The sequence below is a fragment of the Malania oleifera genome, chromosome 10 (genome assembly GCF_029873635.1).
Source record: "Malania oleifera isolate guangnan ecotype guangnan chromosome 10, ASM2987363v1, whole genome shotgun sequence".
Classification (NCBI taxonomy): domain Eukaryota; kingdom Viridiplantae; phylum Streptophyta; class Magnoliopsida; order Santalales; family Ximeniaceae; genus Malania; species Malania oleifera.
Window position 1 is genome coordinate 92,996,307 of NC_080426.1, and position 22,646 is coordinate 93,018,952.

Consider the following 22,646-nt stretch of genomic DNA (forward strand, 5'->3'; position numbering starts at 1 on the left):
ATGAATTTTTACTGTTAAATTATGTGGCATGAGATTCTGTGCAAATATATGTTAAATGTATGACATGCAGGCTAAGTAAGTAAAGTGTTAAAAATGAAATATGATATGAACCATGTTGCTTGTGTGTGTTAATGCAACCATGTAAATAATTGAAAGATGTTGGGTAAAACAGCTAAAAGATGTTGAGTAAATGTATGACAACTGAAAAATGTTGGTAAAATAGCTGAATGATGCTAGGTATGCAATGAAATGAAATGATAATGGAAAAGAATAAAACCAAAATGAAGTGTGAAATATGAACAATGTAAAATGGGAAAGAGTCACTTAAAATAAAATGAAATGAAATGTCAAATTTATGAATATGAACATATGTGAATGATTGAATAGTGACAGAAAGAACAATGTATTATGATACTAAAAGTATCTATGCTCATAGAAAGGTGGGGCGTACTCTTCACCTGAGGGCTTACTGAGAAAGGTGAGTGTACTAGTAGTTTTAGATGTGGCAGTAATTGCATAATGTACTAGAGCAGAGGGAACCTACTTGTATGGGTGGATAGATTTCCCTATCCTTAGGGCCTTTGCCGGTAAGCTATTGTTGAATTGTGCGAGTACAAGATCAATCTAATACTTGAGGACTTACTAAGAAAGGCGGGTGCCCTGGTATACTTTAATTGTGACCTTAGCGTTGCCTAATATCAAAGCAGAGGGGTGCTACTTGTATGGGCAGGTAATCACCCCTATCCTTGGGTAATCTCGTGAGTTAAACTTTTGCATGTGATTTGTAGGTTCAGAGAATGATTTCAGTGTTATGTTAATGATTTGAGAAATGTTATTAAAATGATATTTATATATCTCATATTAGCCACACGCTGTTTTAATATATTATTTTTTCTCTTACTGAGATGTGTCTCACCCGAATATGAATTTATCTTTTTCAGGACATCCCCGAGGTCGGACTTAAAGAGTTCAAGGGTTTTTAGATTTTTTGAGAAGTATTAAAAAAAGAGTAAATACTGATAATACTTTAGGGAATGTAAATATTTATGTTTTATATCTTTATATTTTAAGGCTGTTGAGTAAGGAATGATTGTGAAAATACTGAAATGTTTTAGGAGTTATTTAGATTTATGGAAATGCAGGTGATGGATGATTACTATGGATTATAGATAAGAATTAGTAAACTCTGGTATTATGGTAATATATGTATGAATATTATATTTATGTTTTTCGCTGCGTATATGTTAATTATGGATTATCAGGAATTTTATCAGGTATAATGCGCCGGACCCGAGTTTAAGGGTTCGAGGTGTTACATTATGGTATCAGAGCAATGTCCAGCTGGAAGTGTGATTAATTTCACATCGCTTGGATATGGAAATATTTGAGTATTAGTTTAGAGGTAATTTATACCAGAGTATAGGATTGAGTTGCGATAATGATAAGAATGGGTAGATTAAGATATCGTTAAGAATTCTGAGTTTTGTTTCGTAAGCTTGGGGGCAAAAATCTCTTAATGGTCTTCTATGTTTTTCTGAAGAAGTAGCTAACTTCAAAAAATCATGGTAAATCCATCGATGATGATATTTCTGAGTAAAGAAATAAGAATGCTATTGTCCAAGAGGAAAGCCTAGACACATTGAATTGGTTTCTGTGTTGTCTTTGTTCCATTACTGATAGGGACGACATTTGCCTTATATCAGATCAGCATCTAGGAATTCTCGCTGCAATGCAACGCAATCCTGATTGGCAACCACCACGTGCCCACCACCGATTTGGCCTTCGACACGTGATCAACAACTTTAATACGAAAGTACAGAGTGTCAATCTTAAGCGTATGTCTGAGCGAGTGGGAAGGAAACATCAGGTAAGAAAATTGGACAAGTGGATGGAGAGGATATTTGATGAGGGTCAAGAACTAGCAAAGACGTTTTTTGATCAGATCCCTCCTCATATGTGGACTCAGTGCCATGACAGTGGACGAAGGTATGGTGGGAACATGACTGCTAAAATTGTGGAATGTTTCAACGTTATCCTAAAAGGCGCTCGTAGCCTCCCGACTGCTTCTTGACATTGGGGGTAGATGTACTAGGGGAGGACCTCCATGGCATGGATGGATGTGGTTGAGGGGTCACGGACTGGGCAACTACGCACGAGATATACATGACTGCATGGGAGAATCAGCGAGAGTACATCCTACCGGGAGTGGCGGAGGATAGTCCGATGCGTCCGGATGACCCATACTTTACCTGGTATAGGTCCATCACACGACGCTTCGTCGACAGGACCGTTGCTGTATATCTCAGCCTCGTAAGAAGACTTTAACCCACATTTACTTTTGTTATGTGTATGTTACGATTTGCATGTGTACCAATTTTTTTCGTATCCTACAGGCTGACATACTACATGAGGTAGATCATATCTCTCTAGATCCAGCAATCCCTAGGTTAATGAGTGTTGCATTGGACCTTATCTGTGAGGACAGCTGACGGATCCCAGCTGCTCGACCTAATGTACCTGCATGAGGAGGTTGACCAGTTCCAGTACAAGGAGGTCGACTCGCTCCAGTAGGAGGACGACATGCCTCCTCTAGTCGTCCATTAAGTCACATCTCTTCACCACCCGTTGTAGAGGCAGAGTATGTGTTTGGTTCGTCAGCACTGTATGCGCCTTCGTCAGGAGCTGATGTTGCGAGACCGTCTAGTAGACAAGTTGACGCCCCTTCTGACTATGCTGCTACCCCATCGATGTCCTTTTTAGTGGACGACATTTTCGGTGGGGAGGAGGTCGATGCACCCACTATGCCACCTCGTTCTCGTCCAGAGACATCATATCAGTTCTCTCCCTGTGCACTTGACATTGATGATGATTATGCAATATCTCTTGGCAGAGATGATCCACAGACAAGACAACGACGGGATAGGACACCTGATGCAGATGACCAGAAGGGAGAGGGCAGACGCAGATGGCAACCACCATGACCCCGGAGATGACCTCACTGCGGCACTGAGTAGTATAGCATTATTTTCATTTCATTTCATTTGTATAATATTGATTATATTCATTTCATTTGTATAACATCATTGTATTATTTATGTATAATTTGAGAATATTTATTTATTTTCCCCAACATGTATATGTGAATGAAAGTTGTACATGACAAATTCGAATGAAACACAATGTTATCACTTATTTTTAATAGTGATATAAACGCAATGCATGTGTCTTTTAGCCTTTAATAATGTTTTATGTTATAATTTATTTAATTGTTTATTTTGCATTTCACAACCCAAATTCATGCAAATTATCTATTCATTATCAAAGAAATAGCCATCATAATGCAAATTATCTCAAAAAATTATCGTCACTATTTTAATCCTCCTATCATACATGAAATTATACTCTAATAAAAATATATATATACTGAGGAAAACCTTAAAATCAAACATCCACTTCTATTTTTTTTAGAATAGTATTAAAATAAAATAAAATGGTAAACATATAATTTACAATGAAAAATATCGAGTTAGTAAATAACTTTAAAAATGGAGCAAATGAAAATGCAATAATTTTTAAAAATTTTAAAATAGTTAATAGAATTGGATAGATATATTCACTTTTTCTTTACTAGTGTGACAAATATTCTATACAAAGTGTAGCTCATTTTTCATTTAAAATAACTGAACTACGTTTTTAAAAAAATAAGTATGTATTCACTTGAGAAAATAATTTTTTTTTTCAATTTTCAAACATTTATAAAAATGTCACATTGTTTTCAAATTATTAAAAATATAGAAAAGTTGAAAAATGTCTTTTTTTTTAAAAAAAATTTTAGATTTTTCGCTCTTATTTTACATATGGAAGAAGGTAATTATGAAAAATATTTATCATTATAGAAACATTAATTTATTTTAAAAATTATATAACTATTAATTTACTTTTTAATCAAAAAATTTCTCAGGACCAAATTGCGAGATTTAAATGGTCACAGCAATCGTGATTTGACACGTGGCAAATCTCGCAACTTGGTCCAATAAGATTTGTTTAAATCTTGCAGGACCAAGCTGCGAGATTACGTAAACACTAGACTGGGAAAAATTTTCCCAAACAAAGTATTATTTTATATTTTATTATAAAATAATAATAAAACCGAAAAAAAAACTCTACATAAGATACCCAAAAACCCCAATGCAAACTTCAAAGAATAAATTTTGGGGGCAAAAACATAAACATAAATTTGTACACCAATGCAAACTTGAATAATAAATTTTGGGGGCAAAAACATAAACATAAATTTGTACATAGAAAAGAAGAGTATATATTTAAACAAACTAGGACCAGAGTTGTTGCCACACTGCATTTCAAGTGTGCTGGAAACATCAACATATAATTACATTACAGGTGATTATAGTAACTGTTGGTGCCTGCTTTTGTTAGAAAGGAGGATTCGCAGATATAGCCAAGGAAGCATCCTGTAAACTAGTTGGAGCATGAAATCCAGACATAAAATCATCGCCAAAGATCACAGCCCCAGCTGCCAGTGCCCCAGCACCCACTCCCATCCCAAAGCCTGGTCGTCCTGAGGCTCCTGCTACTCTGGATGATGATGATGGCATATTCACGTAGGAGTCTCTGTTAGGCAAATTATTGGTTCCGGGCAGAAAAGTTGGTATATAACCAATGTTTGAAGGTGGTGGTGGTGGTGGCGGCGGAGGAGTTTGAGTTTGAGGCGGATGAATATTGCTGGTTCCACCATCTGATGGATAGCTAGGTCTGCCGGCTGATGCATTAATGGAACAGTTTCCTCCATCAGGAACTGGAAGTTGCACTGGATACATGTATGGCAGAGTTGTCTGTGGCGTATGTCCTCCAAGAGGCAATGGTTGTCGATAAGTTTGTGCTCCACCATACTCAATCCCCGAGGTAATGCCATGGTCACAGTCCATGAGCTTAAATCCTTCGTCATTACCTGGAGAAACATAACTATCTAAATCCAAATTCATACACACATGTATAAAAAGAAAATTTTCCATGTCTATATCTAACATATGAATACATGTATACACTATATTGCAATTCTTTTTTGTCTGAGAAGCCTCCAAGTCCAAATCCCAATCCTCGCATTTTCATTAAAAGTGAACTCTTTACTACATAGCATCTTTCTCTTTGCTTCTTTCAAACCTAGGACCTCCCTCTTTCATTCATGACTTCATGTTCTCCTCCCTTCTTTTCTGAAAAATATATATAAAATATCTCATACAAAAAAATTATTAAAAAAAAAACTTAGGAAGGCTATTTGTTTCCTCCTCCCACTGGAGCGACAGTGACGCTTCTTCTCCCCCTCTCCCCATTTTTCTCTCTCCCTATCAGGTTCCATCTCACTGGCCTGTGCTGTCCACACTCTTTCAGCAGTAATGTCCTAACAAGAGTGTCTTATCTCTGTATATTTTCAACTACAAGAGTGTCTTGTCTCTGTATACTTTCAACTTCTTTCTTCCCCAGCCCATCATTTATAGACGTAGTTGTGGATGCCTTCACCGAAGATTTTTTGGTCAGAGGGGGTATTGATTACAGCTTCAAGGCTGCTGTATTCGAACTGCTGGATCTTGATGGGTTTTTTGATTTGTCAAGGGCAAGTTGGGAGATTAGGTTGGTAAATTTAATTGTTCAGGAAAGGTATAATTCTCCAATTCATTCATTTGGTTATGTCTTATAAATATACATGTGTACCCACAGCCCCCTAATGGCAGCCCATTTCAACTAATTTATCTTCTCCGGAGCAAGTCCAATATGCGTCTTAGGCTTTGCAAGTTTCTCCTTTTAGAAATCAGGTCCAAAGCCCACTGAGTAATTTCAATGGGCAGCCCAATGATTAGGTAAATATCCCTACAATCAAAACCAAAGCATTGGAGAGGCTCGTGTGATAGTGGATGTCGAAACGTATGGGCACACAGACTTGGCCTTGGCCAAGGTGAGGAGGTAGAGGAGAAACAGCTTTGTGGTACTTCCTCTCCAACAAGGGTTGTCAGTGCAAATGAGCAAACACAATATTTTTTCCAGTGCACTGGGAGATGGAGGAAGTGATTTCTTGAAGATTGATGAATTTACAAGAGGTTTCTACAGAGGATGGTTCTCAAGAAGTACATATGGAGGATAATGGTACAGCTGTTCAAATCAGGAATTAAGATGGTGCAAGTTCTAGTAACAAGAAGGGAAGGATGGATGGGGTAACAAAAATCCTCAGGTGGCAGAAATGGCAGCAATATCACAAGAAATCATTGAAGGCAGAAGAGTAGCAAAAAAAGGGATGACTCAATTGAGAGGCTTTCCACAGCAGATGGGAAGTCAGTTGAGTTCCTGAACACAAAGTTATGGTAATTTTTACACCAAAGATCTGGATAGGTTGGAAATGGAATTTAAAAACGTGGTTAGTGAGGAAAGTCCTGTGGAAAAGAGAAAATGGGGTGATATATCAGACAAGTAGGGTGATTTGGTTCATGATTTTGATTGTGACAAAGAGCTATACATAGATGAGATTCATGAAAACTTGGATATGGATCAGCTATTCTAATTTTATGGGGGTTCCTTCCTTGCTGTCTTCATCTTCAAACGGATGATTTAGAGGGAATTGTTGGTTCAGGGAATGTTGAAATAGCAAACGTAGAAAAGACAAGATTGAGCAGAATAGGACCTTTCACCTGCTTTGGTGTCTCATTTTCAACATTTGCTAGATAAAACATGTATACAGTTAAATGGTTCAGGTGAAAGAAAGTTAGCTTGGATGGTGGTAAAATTAAGGCTAGGAAGGGACAATGGGAATTGGCTAATATGGAGTGTTCCATCAGATGGAAAGGGATTGAAAAGAGGTTGTCTTAGGTATGTCTTATTTAGATTTAGGAAGTGTTTTGGCTGGTGGGCAGTTGTGGGTTGGGTCGCCTTTCACCTTGGTTTTTATTTTTTTTCGAGGATTTCTCGTCCTCTCTTGTTTGTATTCTCTTTCTCTCTTAATATATCTTCTTTTATTATTATTATTTTTTTTCAAAAAAACGCCTACACTTCCCTTAGTTAATAGTAGATATACATAGACACACATATACTCCATTTGTTGATTCAAAGTGTATGCCAACCTAAATTGTAAAATTTTTTTTTGTAATGAATGTAAGTTGTCATTGACCCACAAGTGAGAAGTGATGCTCTCCAAATTCTAGAAGATGCTAAACATAATTGGTTCTTCATGAATTTGTGGTTAGGGCCCTCATGAACACGTTCATATTTCTAATAGAAGAATTCTATGTGCTCAGGGAATTTGATTTTATACCAGCAAGTAAGAATTAGTATGTTAAGATTCCCAAATCAATTGAGATTTCTAATTAATATGTTATGATTCCCAAATCAATTGGGATTCTAACACATTGATTAGAAATCCCAATTGATTTGGGAATCCTAACATAGTAACAGACACTAATCCTGACCCAACATCAATAATATAATGAGCCTAACTTCAAGATTCAAATTGAGCTTATGGCATTTGTTTGATCTGAATGACCTCTGAATAAAGGTTATGCTTGAAAAAATTCACTAGCGAACCGATCAAGCACCACATTCAACTTGCTAGCTAGTACTTTAGTGATAATTTTATAAACACTAGATACTAGACTAACAGATCCAGTCAAATATCTTGATAGCCTACTTTTGTTCAGCACCAAAGTTATAAAAGTGGGATTAATACTCTTGCTTAAAATCCAATTCCAGTAAAATTCAACAAAAACCTTCAGCAAGTCAACCTTAACCACTTCCCAACAATCATGAAAGAAAGCCAATTGAACCCGTCACACTAGAGATTTACCCTCTTCATCCCAAAGATGGTAGCCCTCACTTCCTCTTCCTCAAAAGGTCTCTCTAGCCAAGCTATATCTTATCACCAGACAAAGGATCCCACTCTAAACCTTCAACCATTGGTCAACTAACATTCTCCTCAAAATACATATTACGATCAAATTGAGTGATCTCGGAAGCAATTCGACTAGGATGAGAGATAATCTCCCCTCTACCCACATCCAACTCCCTAACATTATTCAACTAATATAAATTAAATACATAAATTAGTTTAATAATGTTATTTGCAAATACTGATAATTTGGACATAAATAGTCAAATAAAATGTTGTATTTAATATCCAAGTTTAACTTTTCATACAATCTCAAAAGTTAGAATGCTATAATTCACATCCTTGTTGCAATAATCTTTTCAAAAGATAAAAAGTTCAATTTGGGTTTTGAATCTCATATTTTAAATTAAAGGAAAATTTGACATAGAGTTTTTCAACAAGCTTCGCTAAAATTTAAAGATTTCAATAAATTTCGAATGATTCGTGGAAATTTTGATGGACATATCGCAAGACGAAAATTGATAGCCATTTTGATTTCGAGGGAGGTGGAAATCGGCAATGGAAATTTCAAAAATTCCGTGGAAATTTGCCATGATCTTATGTACATTGTTGATTTTTACTTTTGCTTATATGATGTTTCTTAAAATGTCTCTCTTTCTGCCAAAAAAAGGATTTTGTCTACGATGATCAAGTAGTGTGAATTTTCCATCGTTTAACATTTTTAGAGAATAAGTCATCTCCCAAAAATATCTAGAACAAACCATAAAAAACTATAACAAAAAAAGAAAAAAAGAAAAAAAAAAGAAATCAAGCCAACTAGTTCTTCCAATCCCTATTTAAATCCTAAAAGCCAGTTTCCTTGAAAATTCCAAACCTAACACACCATAAAGAAGCCAAGAACTGAATCTTTTCCCACACCAAATACGAATTCAACTTCTTCCCAAAAAAATTCCACACATTACGTTCCAACCATAGACCCCATAAAATTCATACTTGCTACACTTCAATAAAGCTGCCCTATCCTTCCTTCTTCCAAAGCCTACAAAAGAAGTGATTAACAAGTCTTCCATTGAAAAGGGGAAAACCCAATTCTCTTCCATAAGACCAAACAATTTTATTCCAAATCCTCAATGCAAAATCATAATACAAAAAGAGAGCAGAGTCTGTTTCGAAATTCCTATAAGAGAGCAGGCAAACATTTGGAGAGAGAGCCTTTAAAAGTCTCCTAATCTGCAACAAGTTATTGGTATTAATTTTGTTAAGCACAACCAAACAAGTAAAACGCTTTCATTTTGGGGGGAACTTTGACCTTCCAATAACAGGATAAAGAGGAAAGGAAGAGTTAGAATAGGTCAAAAACTCAAAGAATGAATAACAAGAAAACACCCCTAAATGATCTAAACACCAATAATAAACATCCCTACCCTAGGATAATTTGCAATTGTTAAATACAGGCAACAAGGAAAACAACTCCACCATCTCCTTATCATTTAGGGATCATTTGGAACTATTTATGGAGCAGTGTTTTTTTTTAAAAGTGCTGAATTTCATAAGTGCTGGTAATAAGTGTTGAACTGAAAAAGTGCTAAAAGTCATAAGTGGCATTTGATTGTATTTAAAATAAGTTTTGGTTATGAGTTTTGATGAGATAAGTGGCGTTTGGATACCCACTCTATTGTAAGTGTTATTTGAAGTATTTGCTATATTACATCAATAATTAGTATGATATAATATACAACAAAATATTAACTTATTTGCAAATAATATTTTTTAGTTTAAATTATTAGTCTTTTAATTAATAATTTAATTAATATTTTATTTTAATTAAAAAGTTATTAATATTTTATTTTGATTAAAAAATTAATTAACAGATAAATATTTTCTATTAAGTAAAACAACATATAATTATTATTTAATTAACAATAGTATTGTTATTAGTGCATATTTATAACATACAATTATCATATTAATTTTATATTAACTATAATATTATTAATTAAATTAATATATTTCATTTAATTGTATATAATAAATGATAAATATAAACGATTATTTTGTAAATAATATTTTTAGTTTCATTTATTAATATTTCCTAATTAAAATTTTAATTAATATTTTATTTTAATTAATATATTAATTTTTTATATTACGTAAAAAAACAACATAAGATTATTGTTTAATTAACAGTAAAATTATTATAACTGTATATTTATAACATTCAATTATCATATTAATTTATATTAATTACAAAAGTGTTAATTAAATTAATATTTAATTTAATAATAATTTAAACTAATATGCCATCTTCATACTTAACTTGCAAGTGTAAGTGGATTCTAATGCCACCCTAACATCCAATATTCCTATGAAAGGCATAGATGAATCTTAGGGACATTCCATCTTCCTTTGCAAAGAGATCTATAATGTAGTAGAAGTAGTAGTAGACCCCATTCTCTTACACCTGTAGCAATGTCAATGACTCATGAAGGAAGAGCAGTGGCAACAGCAGCTTTGACAACTCAGAAAGGAGGAGGCAATGGGGGTGGTGGCATTCTACAATTGAGATCCAGAAAGGAGAGGGTTCAAGGAGAAAGAGAGGCAACACCGTTCTACAAGATCTAGCTGGACCTATTGCGGAGCACAATCGGACCACTGCAAAATAGAACCTGTGCAGATGACAGAGGAGTGAGAGCTGGGGGAGGTCGGGAAGGGAGGGTGGAAGTAAGAGAGCAAGAGGGAGCTAGGCAAAGAGGGGGAAGAGAGGGGAGGAAATTTTTTATAAATTTACAAAATTGCCATTAAGCTCATCATAATTACAACATTGCCACCACCCTATATAGTGCCCACTTAAAGTGGACAAAAAGCAATCTTGAAATGCTTCTTAAATTTATTTAAAAATCACTTTAAAAAGTGGTTGTACAATACCACTTTTTTTAATAAGCACGTAATGCAACGCAACCAAACACCACTTTTTCTATAAAAGCACTTATTTTAAGTGATAAGTGGTATAAGAACTAATTTTTTAAGTGCTCACAAACAGGGGCTTATAAGTCTCCTGAAATAAAGATTCCAAGAGACCGGAAAACCACTCCCATTATCCACAAAGAAAAAGATAACCATGTTTGGCAAACAGCACAATCTAAAAAGATGAGGAAAAGATGTGAAAAAAGAATATTCCAAAGCCATGCGTCTTTCCAAAAAGGAAAATAAAAAGTTAGCGCGACGAGTGAAAATAAAATAAATCTAGGAAAAAGACCTCCATGGACTTCCCAAAGAACATCTCAAGCTAGCATTGGTTCCCACCATTTTCATCCAACCCAAACATGCTACAAATAACTATATGCCATGGGGAATTAACTTATGAGAGGAAGTGTCACAACCATTTAGCTAAAGAAGCGGTGTCTTTAGACACCAAGTTCCCCCCCCCCCCAAAAATTCTAGACTTACAAACCTCCGCCCAATTTACTTAATGATTCCTAAAACCCCCCAAACTAAACCACAAAAAATCTCTTATGATTCTCTAAAGCTTGCCAGTGACTCCCACTGGGATTCTAAAAACAAATAAAAAGGGAACATTGGTGTAGGTGGATTAGGGGTTTTCTGTCTAATGTGTGGTTCTCAATCATTGTTAATGGTGAACCTAAATCTTGGTTTACTGCTTCAAGAGGCATTAAACAAGGAGACCTGTTATCCCCCTTTTTGCTCATACTCGTGGCTGATGTTTTAAGTAGGATGGTGGATAGGGCGGTTGATAAAGGTTAGTTAAAGGATTAGGTGCGAAGAATGAGGGGGTGGTGGTTTCTCATCTTCAATTTGTTGATAATACCATTTTCTTTCTTGATGTCATAACCTTTCGTTTAGAAGAATTTTGGGTACACTTAATGTTTTTGAGAGAGTGTTGAGCTTTAGATTAATATGGGGAAAAGTGGTTTAGCAGCCCTAAATGTACCCAATGAGAGAACTAGAGATTGGGCAGCAAACGCAGGGTGTGGTTTATATTGGATTGGCCCCTAACTTATTTAGGGGTTACATTGGGTGGGAATCCTAGAGGGCTGGATTTTTGGAATCTAGAAATAAAAAGGATTACGAAGCAATTAGATGGTTGGAAGGGTGCCCTTATCTCTTTTGGGGTTAGAATTACACTTATCCATGTTTGGATTTTGATATTAAACATATATATTTAAAAAATAAAAAATAAAAAATAAACCCTTAATTGATGGGAATGCAAGCCTATCAGGAAAGACTAAAGATAAAATTTAGCAAATTGTTTATTTGCAACACCTATACTTACACTCATTAGGGTATAATCCTTCATAAAAGTCAGTGATCTCACCCCCGATTGGGGAAGAAGCTGCTAATTGGTTGGAGAGGCCATTTGATTTGGAGGGAGTGAGGGATGTGTTTGATATGGATAGAGATAGAACACCAAGGCCCGATGGTCTTTTCTGATGGCTTTTTCCCAAGATATTTGGGAAGTGCTAAAAAAGCTTTTTCTTTTTCTTTTCTTTTTTTTGATAAAAATAAGATGAGAGAGAGAGAGAGAGAATATACAATTACAGCAGGATTCTAAATCCTCAAAAAGAAAAAGGAAAAACAAAAAAGAAGTTAAAAGAGAAAAATAAATAAATAACCAAAATTAACCAAGAAACCCCCTCTTAAGTCCTTCCCATCATAATCAACAGCACACTTCAAATTAGCCAATTTCCTCTGACCCTTCTTCACCTTAGATTTAACACCATCAAGTCGAAGTTCATTTCCTCCATAATCAAATAATTTGAGGCCCAAATTATTCAATAAAATCTAAGTTTGAAGGTTCTTCCAAGAAATTTCTGAATTGGAGCGAACAGTATTCCATCACTAACCTTTTGCACTTTATTTGAAACATTGTCCTCAAAAATACTAATTCCATCCAAACCTTCCAGAACAAGTCGTGGCACATTAGATAGATCCCTGAGGTCCTTTTGCATGTATGGTGTTGGTGAAGTATGAAGAATTGCATTGAATTATACAAAACTGTGATTTGTTTATGGAAGTCTGCCTTCAATTATATCGAGTCAAATTTGAATTTTTTTACAAGTTCAAAAATACATGCATTATCTTTAAAATAGGAGAAATGCTACCGAAATTTTAGTAGTTGATAACAATTTATGAATTAAATAGAATTTGGACGTTGATTAAGATGTGGAATTTAATATTATAATTTAGGAAAATTTTCTAAATTTTGTAAGTTAAAAAAATGAAGAATGCCTACAAACAGACACGTTGCTAGACTTTCAATAATATTTTGAAATGATTAATCTTATGCTTCTGAAAATCTTATTCATAAGATCATATCCCGTGCTAAGCCCGAGTGCAGCTAGAACCTTGCAATGGAAACTGATGTTGAATTATATGAACTTTGAATTTCAAATGTACAGGTTAAGCAAGTTGTGGAATGCCCAAAAAATATAAGGGATGCTGTTTAGGAACTATGTCGAATTGGCCAATTCAGTGTTTTATTTTTCATTCATGATCTTATACACCGTTACACATTATTGATGAGTTGATAGTATGATAAAAACATATTATCTAAGCGATTTCTTTAGAGATGAATCAGCTGAACTGAATCGAAGAATGCGTACCAGGATAAGAAGTAGTTTCTTCCCTTTCCTCTGAGATATGAATTGAAATATCAACAAATCCTTGAGGTTTGGAGGAACTGGGTTTCCGCAATTGAAAACTCTCAACTTCACGGTGGCCAGCTGGGGTCTTCGAAACCTCAAAATTGTTCTTGGTCAGAAATTCTTTGAGGTTGACGGTTGCCGATCCCTGAAGCCTCTCTCTAAGGAAAATGGGCTCTCTGCTGTAAACTTGGACATGGAGCGCCAGCTCATGATCTTCGGAGTTGGATTCTGGGTCTGAGCTGCCGCCGCCGCCGCCGCCGCCGCCGCCGCCGCTATATTCGACGAAAGTGGAGAACTTCGTATTCCAAACGGGGTTTGCACTCCCAGAGGCGTCAATTTTGGTGCAGTATTTGGCGTTGGGATCAATCCAACCCACCGCAAACCATTGGAGCTTCCATAGCGATGAAGAACGTCGCAGCCCCCGTGCCGATTTCAAACACACTTCCACATTGATTTTTCTCATCTTAACCCCAAAGCTCAACGTCTTAACGCCGACCAATTCAAGAAGGGGTGAGAGATACCTTGTCCTTATTATTGGGGTGTATAAGTTTAACCACACCTAAACCTAAATGACAAAACCTATTTGCACGCAGTCCCCGCTTTAACCATTCTCATAATCCCCATAGTGTTGTTTTGAGTACTAGTCAAGTATTCATTCAAAATTTAAATTTCTATTATTTCTCAATTCACTACACTAGGTCCAAAATATGATTGGGAATCCCTTTGAGTGCAGGTTTAATCCCCAAGATGCTTATGTAAAGTCACTTTACAATTTTATATCATAACCACGATTTGGTCTCACTTCTTAATCATGTCTTTGGATTTTAATAGAGCCTTTTCAATCTCATTCATATTTTACACCATTTTTTAGTGATGGAGCTACTCTATTCAACTTTTCCCACTATCTGTATATCTAACCTCGCTAACTCTCTCTTCTCTCTTTCACCTCAATTTAAAACATCTAAAAATCATAAATAATAACAATAATTAGAAGATGACATCATTTATCAATATCAAAAGGATTCAACAATGACATAAATTAACAAATACAATGAGATGGTTCAATTGCACAAAAGGTGATTGTATAGATAAAGCTTGAAAGGAAAATGATGGCGGTGATGTTGGGGCCTATGATAAAAGCCTCTCTCTCTCTCTCTCTCTCTCAACAGATAAAATTGATACATAGTGAGGCATATGATGTCTAAAGGAGACGGTAGGTCCTTGCTCTTGTTGATTGTTGTAAAACAACAAAAGGGTGGCAATGGTTTAAGAAGCATACAAAATGAAAAATATATATATAAGAGCTTCAAATTCATTTCAATTTTTTACATGTAATATTAGTCATACAAATTATTCATTAAATTTTTTTCCTCATAATTTTTACCCTATTTTTGAATCCTAACAATACTTCCAAGAGACCCTATTTTACATCATATTATTTAGAGAAATTTCTTTTTTGTGGACTTAAAGTTTTGTTATGATTGTGGGGTACAAATATTGAACTTAACTGGATTTAATGAAAAGTACAAGCTAGTGTTCTGCCAAAAAAGTAGGGAAAACACCTTTCTCTTTGAGTTTCTAAAGCCTAGCCAACTTATTTTGCTTTTTTATCTACCATTATGCAATTAAAGTGGTCATAGAGATGGCCCAACTTTGAAAATGTACTGATTTATCATAGGGATTCTATAAATGGCAGCGGGGTTCTATTGAAGAGTGGAAAAAAGATTTTCATGGTATGGTAGAAGTGTTACAACTTGATATGAGTAAGCTTGTTACTTAGATGAACTTAATGGTCTATGCCCTTGGGAATTTCCATTTTACAAGGCTAGAATATTGAGAACAAGGGTGTTAGAACCTATAGAACATGGGGGTGCCCATGATGATAAGGAGTTAAAGAACATATTTGACATGGAGTATACTTTCGTATGATTAGGACCAACTCAAAGGATGCAAAGTATATATGATTAAACATTGCAACTATGTACTTGAATGTAGATGCTAAGTTGTGGTAGTGTATCAAGTACAGTGAGATTCAAAATGGGTGGTGTGTAATTGATACTTAGGCACACTTGAAAAGAGACCTTAAAGCCTAACTATTTTTTTGAGAATGTTGATTACAATGCTTGGTGAAAACTGCAAGAACTCAATCACACGTGTATAGTAAGAAAGTATGTGAGAAAATTCCATGCTTTGATGTTGGATATCTAGTATATATTAGAAAGACAAACTAGTGTATTTCCTCGAAGGTTTAAAATTTTAAGCAAAGGCTAAACTTCATCAAAAAGAGTTTAAGACTTGTATACCAGATAGGCTATTATGGAATTTTTGAATAAAAATGCTAGAGATAGTTTCCCTATGCCTAAGGTGAGTGAAACGTTGATTAGAAACAAAAGAGAAAAAAAAAAAAGTCTTTCAAGGAAAACCCAAGAGTAGGGGAATGACATAAATGCATCAACTTCAAAAGAATTTTTTTCATCTTGGGCTTTCACATCCTGGTAAGGGTAAGATCATGTGCTTCTTATATCAAGGACTTCATAGAGATGTTGATTTCCCTCATAAGTCATTTCTCAATGCCTTGCAAGTTTCCATTGTAAAAGGGACCAAAGACAAGACAAGGATACTTGGGATTGAGTTCTTGATAAATACTAAGGTAGTACCTGTAGAGACCTAGAGAATTATAAAATTTAAAAAATAAAATAAGAAAGGAAAGGAAAAGGAAATTTTAAGGGGGGTCTCAGCAGGTCCACGTTTACGAACGCGAATGGAGATTGTTGACGGGGACACGTGTCTTGTCGATGAGTAATTACCCAAGAGGGTTGTTTGCAAGGCTTGAAATTCATCGACGATAAATAAGTGTTCGTTAATGAACTTTCCGCTTGGCCTTGTCGATGAAGCCAGTTGTATAAATGACTCAAATTCGGATTTCATTGAAGAAAACAACATGCAAATCTTTCTTTTTTCTCTCTCTTCGGTCTCCACCCCTTCTCTCTAGAATTTTGGGTTGAATCTTCGTCGGATTGACGATCTGAAGCTACCACGCTACTCCTGGAAGTTTTTCTTCATATCTGCTGGAGTAGATAGTTGATTAGGCCTACTTAGGAACCATCCCAAAATTTGGGTAAGTAAGTTAATTTCAGTATTTTTGGGTATTTGGTGTTTCTGGAATGAGGAGGATATGTTAGGAAAACAAATACTAAAGTTTTGTTGAAGAAAATGTTAATTTTAGGATATTGTGCTGGGAACACTGCAAGTGTAGGAATTGAGGGTTTTGTGGGCTTCTCAGTAAGCCATGTAAGGGGATAAATTAAGTCAGAATTTTCCATAAAATTATTTATTATTTTACCGCCTTAATTTCAGGAAAGTATGCATCTTATATAATTATGTTTGGGAAATACTGTTATGAACAGGAATATGATTTAAACGTGTTTGATCAGAAAATATAATTTTGGAACAGATTTTACATTCAGGAGGTTACCCTATTTTCTGTGTGGCATGAGTTTAATTTCCATATATTTGTGTATATCATAATAGAATGTTTTTCTCAGATCAAGCATGATATGATAGTTTTCATGACAATTATAAAATAGTACAGGAATCATGATTTTACATATTAAACAGTAAAGAAAAATTATGTTCAGTATATTATGTTATGCCGGTGAAGATGTCGTGATACATGTTATGTTATGTCAGCATAGATGTCTTGTTTCGTGTTATGTTATGCCAGCGCAGATGCCGAGGTTTATGTTGGTGCAGATGCCATAATTCAATATGATCAGACAGAATTTATGAAATATGTACATGACAGTTCTTATTATGAAATACGAAACAACTATGTACAGTATATGAAACTTATTATATGATATCAAAACCCGGATGACATGGTTTAGTATAGTTTTAGGAGCACGGTACTGTAGCTATATGTTCAGAATTATGATAGTTCTACCACATGACTAGTAGTGTGGGAGATGGCAGTCGATGTGGCATTGCTGTAGAGTGGAGTAGTCCTCCTAACAGTACCAGGACCAAGTAGCGGTGGGGCCATCGTACTTATAGACTTATGTTTAATCTAGCATGGTCGGCCAGTTAATACTAGGTCCCGCCTTCGAGCTACACAACCTAGTCATGTGGGGGTAAGACATGACAACAACTAACTATCCATCCTGAGTGTATTTCAGTATTGTACAATTATATAAGATGATTTTCATCTTAATAATTTAGTACATTATATTATGTTATGAAGAATCATGTTTTATTTAGATATGATATCAACAATTTTTACCACTTATGATGTATGTATTGATTTTATGTACAACACGAAAACACTCATGTTGTCACACACTGATATTAGTTTATTTCTCTTACTGAGATGTGTCTCACCCCAGCTATATATAAACATTTCAAGGAATCTAGGTAGAGGAGCAGATAGAGCTCTACGACAGTAGAATCTGACCGAGCTACCCTGTCAGAAGGGTGAGTTGTGGAGCCAGGGTTGGATTTATTTTTGGGAAGTGACCCTAGGCTATCTTTGGTCTTTCTAGTGGATGTTTGTATGTATACAATAGTTTTAGTAAGACTCTGGTACTGTGGTTGGTTGTATGGTATGTTGTAATTTACGTTTTCTGCTGCTTAGGTATCTGAGTTGTATTTTGGGTATATCCCTAGTACCCATGGGTCCAAATTAATTATGTTATCCAGTTGTACAGGATTATTATATTAAATATTATTATGAAAAAAATATATGGTAAATTAGGCAGGTCGTTACAATACCAATGCCTTTTGCCAATTCACTTTGCTTGATAAAAGATCACATTTTCTTAGTAAAAGATAAAATAAAGAAAAGGGGCAATGAAAAGTTCCTTTCTATTATGCAACTTAATAAGAGACTGAGAAGGGGCGAACCAACTTATTTTACCTCATTGGTGGGGGATGAAAATGTAGGACAAGAGCTAGTGCTTACTATCATCTAAGATATGTTAGAGGAGTACAAAATATTGTAGTTGGATAAGCTACCATACAACTTGCCTCCGTAATGAGATATGGAGCATAAAATCAAGTTGCTACCAGGGGTTGAAGCCTTTTTCTAAAGGGCTATATCAGATACCACCTCCAAAGTTAGAAAAACTAAGGAAGCAACTTGATGAGTTATTGGAAGAAAGCTATATACATCCTTAAAAAGCACTATTTGGAGCACTGGTGTTGTTTCAAATGAAACATGATGGGAGCATACAAAGTTATATGGACTACTTCACGCCTAACAAAGTCACTATGCACAACAAGTATCTCATTCCATTGAGTTCTAATTCCCTTAATCAGTTAAGTCATGCCAAGTACTTAATTAAACTTTACTTCAAGAAAATTACTATCAAGTGAGGATAGAAAAAGGTGATGGGCTAAAGATTACTTGTGTGATGTGGTATGAGGGTATGAATTCTTAAGTATGACCTTTAAGTTAACAAATGCGCTAGCTAGTATTTGCACGCTCATGAATCACTTGTTTCATAACTATCTCGATAAGCTTGTCATGGTCTACCTTGAAAACATTGTTGTCTATAGTTCCATTATAGAATAGTTGTGTAAGTGTTTCAAGCCTATTTGAGAGCTACCCAAACTCAACTCACTCTGTAACTTAACTCAACTCAATTGTAATCTAGTTCGAGTTTAGCTTAAACTATTTGTGTCACACCCCGAACCTACAGATGGGCCCCAGGTGTGAATTTAGTACCCTAACCTATCTCTGTATCAATTAAAACATACATGATACTACACTGAATGAGGGTCCGACCTTGTGGGGTACACGTGAACCCTATACACATTCACATACACATACTTACACATCATATACGCAGCAAAAATGTTTTTTCTAATACATACAACGTACCATACAGGAGTCTATACATGACTAGATTCTACTCTCCAAAATACAATACGTACCCCGAGTGTCTACAAAACCCAACCATGACCACCTGGTTACAAAAATCAATACTTACACAAGTACTATAGGTAACTAACCGTCAGCCACGCTTCTGTTATGCTAGGACGCTAGTGACGGCTACTCGAAGGACTTGAAAAATATTTTTATAATCGGAATGAGACACCTCTCAGTAAGGAAGAAAACATGTTATATTAGTGTGTGGCATATAAATGTTATTTCGACATATAACATAATACAATACAGTTCCAGTATTTTCACAATCCAGTTCCAGTACATACGATACAAAACATACGGTCAGTGTCGTCACACTCGAGCACCCGATACCCTGCAATAACCGAAGCCCCACAGCGATATCGTTGCTAATACGGTGTCCACTCACACCCATCGGTGACCAACCGGAACAAACAGACGATATTTCACACCCTTGGATATAGAGCCAGACACTCTTGCCCACGGTATTTAGCCGAGACATGGTGTTTGCCCATAGTAATTAGCCGATACGTGGCAAATTTCACAAAACCTAGAACAATTTTGGAACTCATGTTCCTTTACCCCTCAGCTTACGGTAATTAGTCGTCACAACTGTTTTACAAAATCTAGAACATTTACATACAACAATTCATTCCACACTTATTTGAGTATACAACAAATCATATCATTTTCAATTCGAGAATACAGTTTAATACAAATGCAGGTACGATCATCTCAATACTACAGTTTTATACAATATATGATTTCCCAATAGAAATAGAGATGATACCTGAAACCCTCAATTTTTTCCAAAATTGTAACCCAAAAATCCCGTATTTTCACTTGATAGATTTTCCCAAATAAGTAGCTAAAACATACATATAATCGTAAACTACATGTTTACCGATTCCAATTTAAAAAATAACTAATATAAATAGAATCTCCTTACCTTTTCCTGAAAACCAAAATACGAACTTTACGGCCCCAAAACTACGAACGGAGTTCCCAAAACCTAAACAACGAAGAACAATACTTCCTTACAATACTATTCTCTATAGATCTACCGAAACGAAAACAAATTTAGAGCCTTGCCTCAGTTTTGGGTCAAAACCCAAAAATCCTTGAAACAAAATTCTGACCCACTATAAATGTAGAGATTCTCCTCCTGATCCACGTGGTAAAGTTAGATTGTTGATTCGGGTAATGAATAACCTGAATCCTTAGAGAGAGAGAGAGAGAGAGAGAGAGAGAGAGAGAGAGAGAAAGAGAGATTTGAGTTCTAGGGAGAGAGAGAGAGAGAAAGAGGTTTTGAGTTTTTTTAGCAATGAAGCAACAAAATATCCTATTTATAGACCCTTGACCCAGTCCAATTCGTCGATGAGACGATGCCTTCATCAACGAATCACCTACACATTTCGTCGATGAACCGATTCCTTCGGCCACGAACCCTATTATGATATTTTACAACTCGTTCGGTATCTCTTCATCGATGAGGCTCTTAATTTTGGCGACGAAGAGTATGAAAGCCTTCGTTGACGAGAACAATGGCTTCGTCGACGAAGCCTTCTAAATTTACCTTTTTACCCTTTTGTTATTTATTAAATTTAAAATTCTTGGGTCAAATTCTTACAACCTCCCCTCCTTACAAAAATTTCATCCTCAAAATTTCTAATCTCTCATTTACTAACTCAACTACATACCCAACGCATACCCGACTCTAGAAAGAACTGGCGGCCACCCACATAGCAGCCCCGTCCCACATACATACCCTCACTTATGGTGGAAGAATACTGTGGTTACATACATACCATCTCGGGAGCTCACAATATTAAAAAACTATCCCAGAGACTAACGACACATCATTACTACAATAACAGAATATTACATACATACCTATACCGATCCTACTACCCAAAACTACTACTCAGAATAACTGTGGCTATTTCCGGCGTATTTCCGTCTCTAACTCCTAAGAAGTTTCATCAACCACGTGATTCTGCCACAATACCTTTACTAACAGTATCTCCTTGGTACACAACTTCTGAACTTTACGGTCCAAAATCTGAACGGGTATCTCCACATACGCCAAAGCATCCCTAATCTCTAAGGATTCGTAACTAATCACATGCGACGGATCTCACCATATCTCCTCAACATGGATACGTGAAACACATCGTGGATCATTGAGAGTGCTGGGGCTAGTGCAATCATATAGGCCACTAGACCCACTCATTCCAGTACCTCGAATGGTCTGATATATTTCGGGCTCAGCTTGCCATTCTTTTCGAATCTCATCACCCCTTTCATTAGAGAGATTCTTAGAAATACCTTACCTCCAATCTCGAATTCCAACTCACGACGATGAACATCCGCGTAACTCTTCTATCGCCTCTGAGTTGATTTAATCCTATCCCTGATCAATCTGACCTTCTCAGAAGCCTGTTGTATGAGTTCGGGACCCAATATCTGCCGTTCACCGACTTCATCCCAATATAGAGGAGACCGACACCTCTGACCATACAATGCCTCGAACGATGCCATCCCGATACTAACTTGGAAGCTATTGTTATAGGCAAATTCCACTAACGGTAAAAACTGAATCCAACTACCGCCGAAATCTAAAACGCAAGCTGTAACATATCCTCCAAGATCTGTATCGTCCTCTCTGACTGTCCATCAGTTTGGGGGTGGAACGTTGTATTGAAAGTAAGCTTCATCCCTAGTTCTTCTTGTAAACTCTTCCAGAATCGAGAAGTGAACCTCGGTTCTCGATCTGAAACAAAGGATTCTAGTACCCTGTGCATTCTGACTATCTCATGCGCATACAAATCTGCTAGCCTACTCAAGGAGCAGCTAACCTTCATCGATACAAAGTGAGCAAATTTAGTCAACCCATCCATGATTACCCAGATTGCATTCTGCCTATGAATTGCTGGTGGCAAGTCGATGATGAAGTCCATGGAAATATGCTCCCATTTCCACTCCGGAATACTCAATGGTTGCAACGGCCCTACCGGCCTCTGGTGTTCAGCTTTTACGTGATGACACATCAGACATTGCTCCACGAACTAAGTAATCTCCCTTTTCATGTCACTCCACCAGAATGATTCACTCAAATTCCGATACATCTTCGTACTACCCGGATGTACCATATACAAAGAATGATATGCCTCTTCCAGAATCATCCTCCTTC

The 22,646-nt window shown here is 36.0% G+C and overlaps 1 protein-coding gene across 1 annotated transcript; it reads right to left on the minus strand.

Annotated features, from left to right (window-relative positions):
- Positions 1-4,236: 4,236 nt before the first annotated feature.
- LOC131165967 (uncharacterized) lies at positions 4,237-14,174 on the minus strand. The gene is made up of 2 exons (XM_058124158.1): positions 13,510-14,174; positions 4,237-4,969 (listed from the first exon to the last, which is right to left on the minus strand). The coding sequence occupies exons 1-2, from the start codon at positions 14,012-14,014 to the stop codon at positions 4,434-4,436; spliced, it is 1,041 nt and encodes a 346-aa protein (XP_057980141.1). The 5' UTR covers positions 14,015-14,174; the 3' UTR covers positions 4,237-4,433.
- Between the last annotated feature and the right edge of the window lie 8,472 nt (positions 14,175-22,646).

What these genes read in the sequence shown, in the direction of transcription:
- LOC131165967 (XM_058124158.1), bottom strand. Translation starts at nt 14,014, where the DNA reads ATGAGAAAAATCAATGTGGAAGTGTGTTTGAAATCGGCACGGGGGCTG. An exon ending in AGAAACTACTTCTTATCCTG is followed by an intron (nt 4,970 to 13,509) that starts GTACGCATTCTT and finishes ATGTTTCTCCAG; the next exon opens with GTAATGACGAAGGATTTAAG.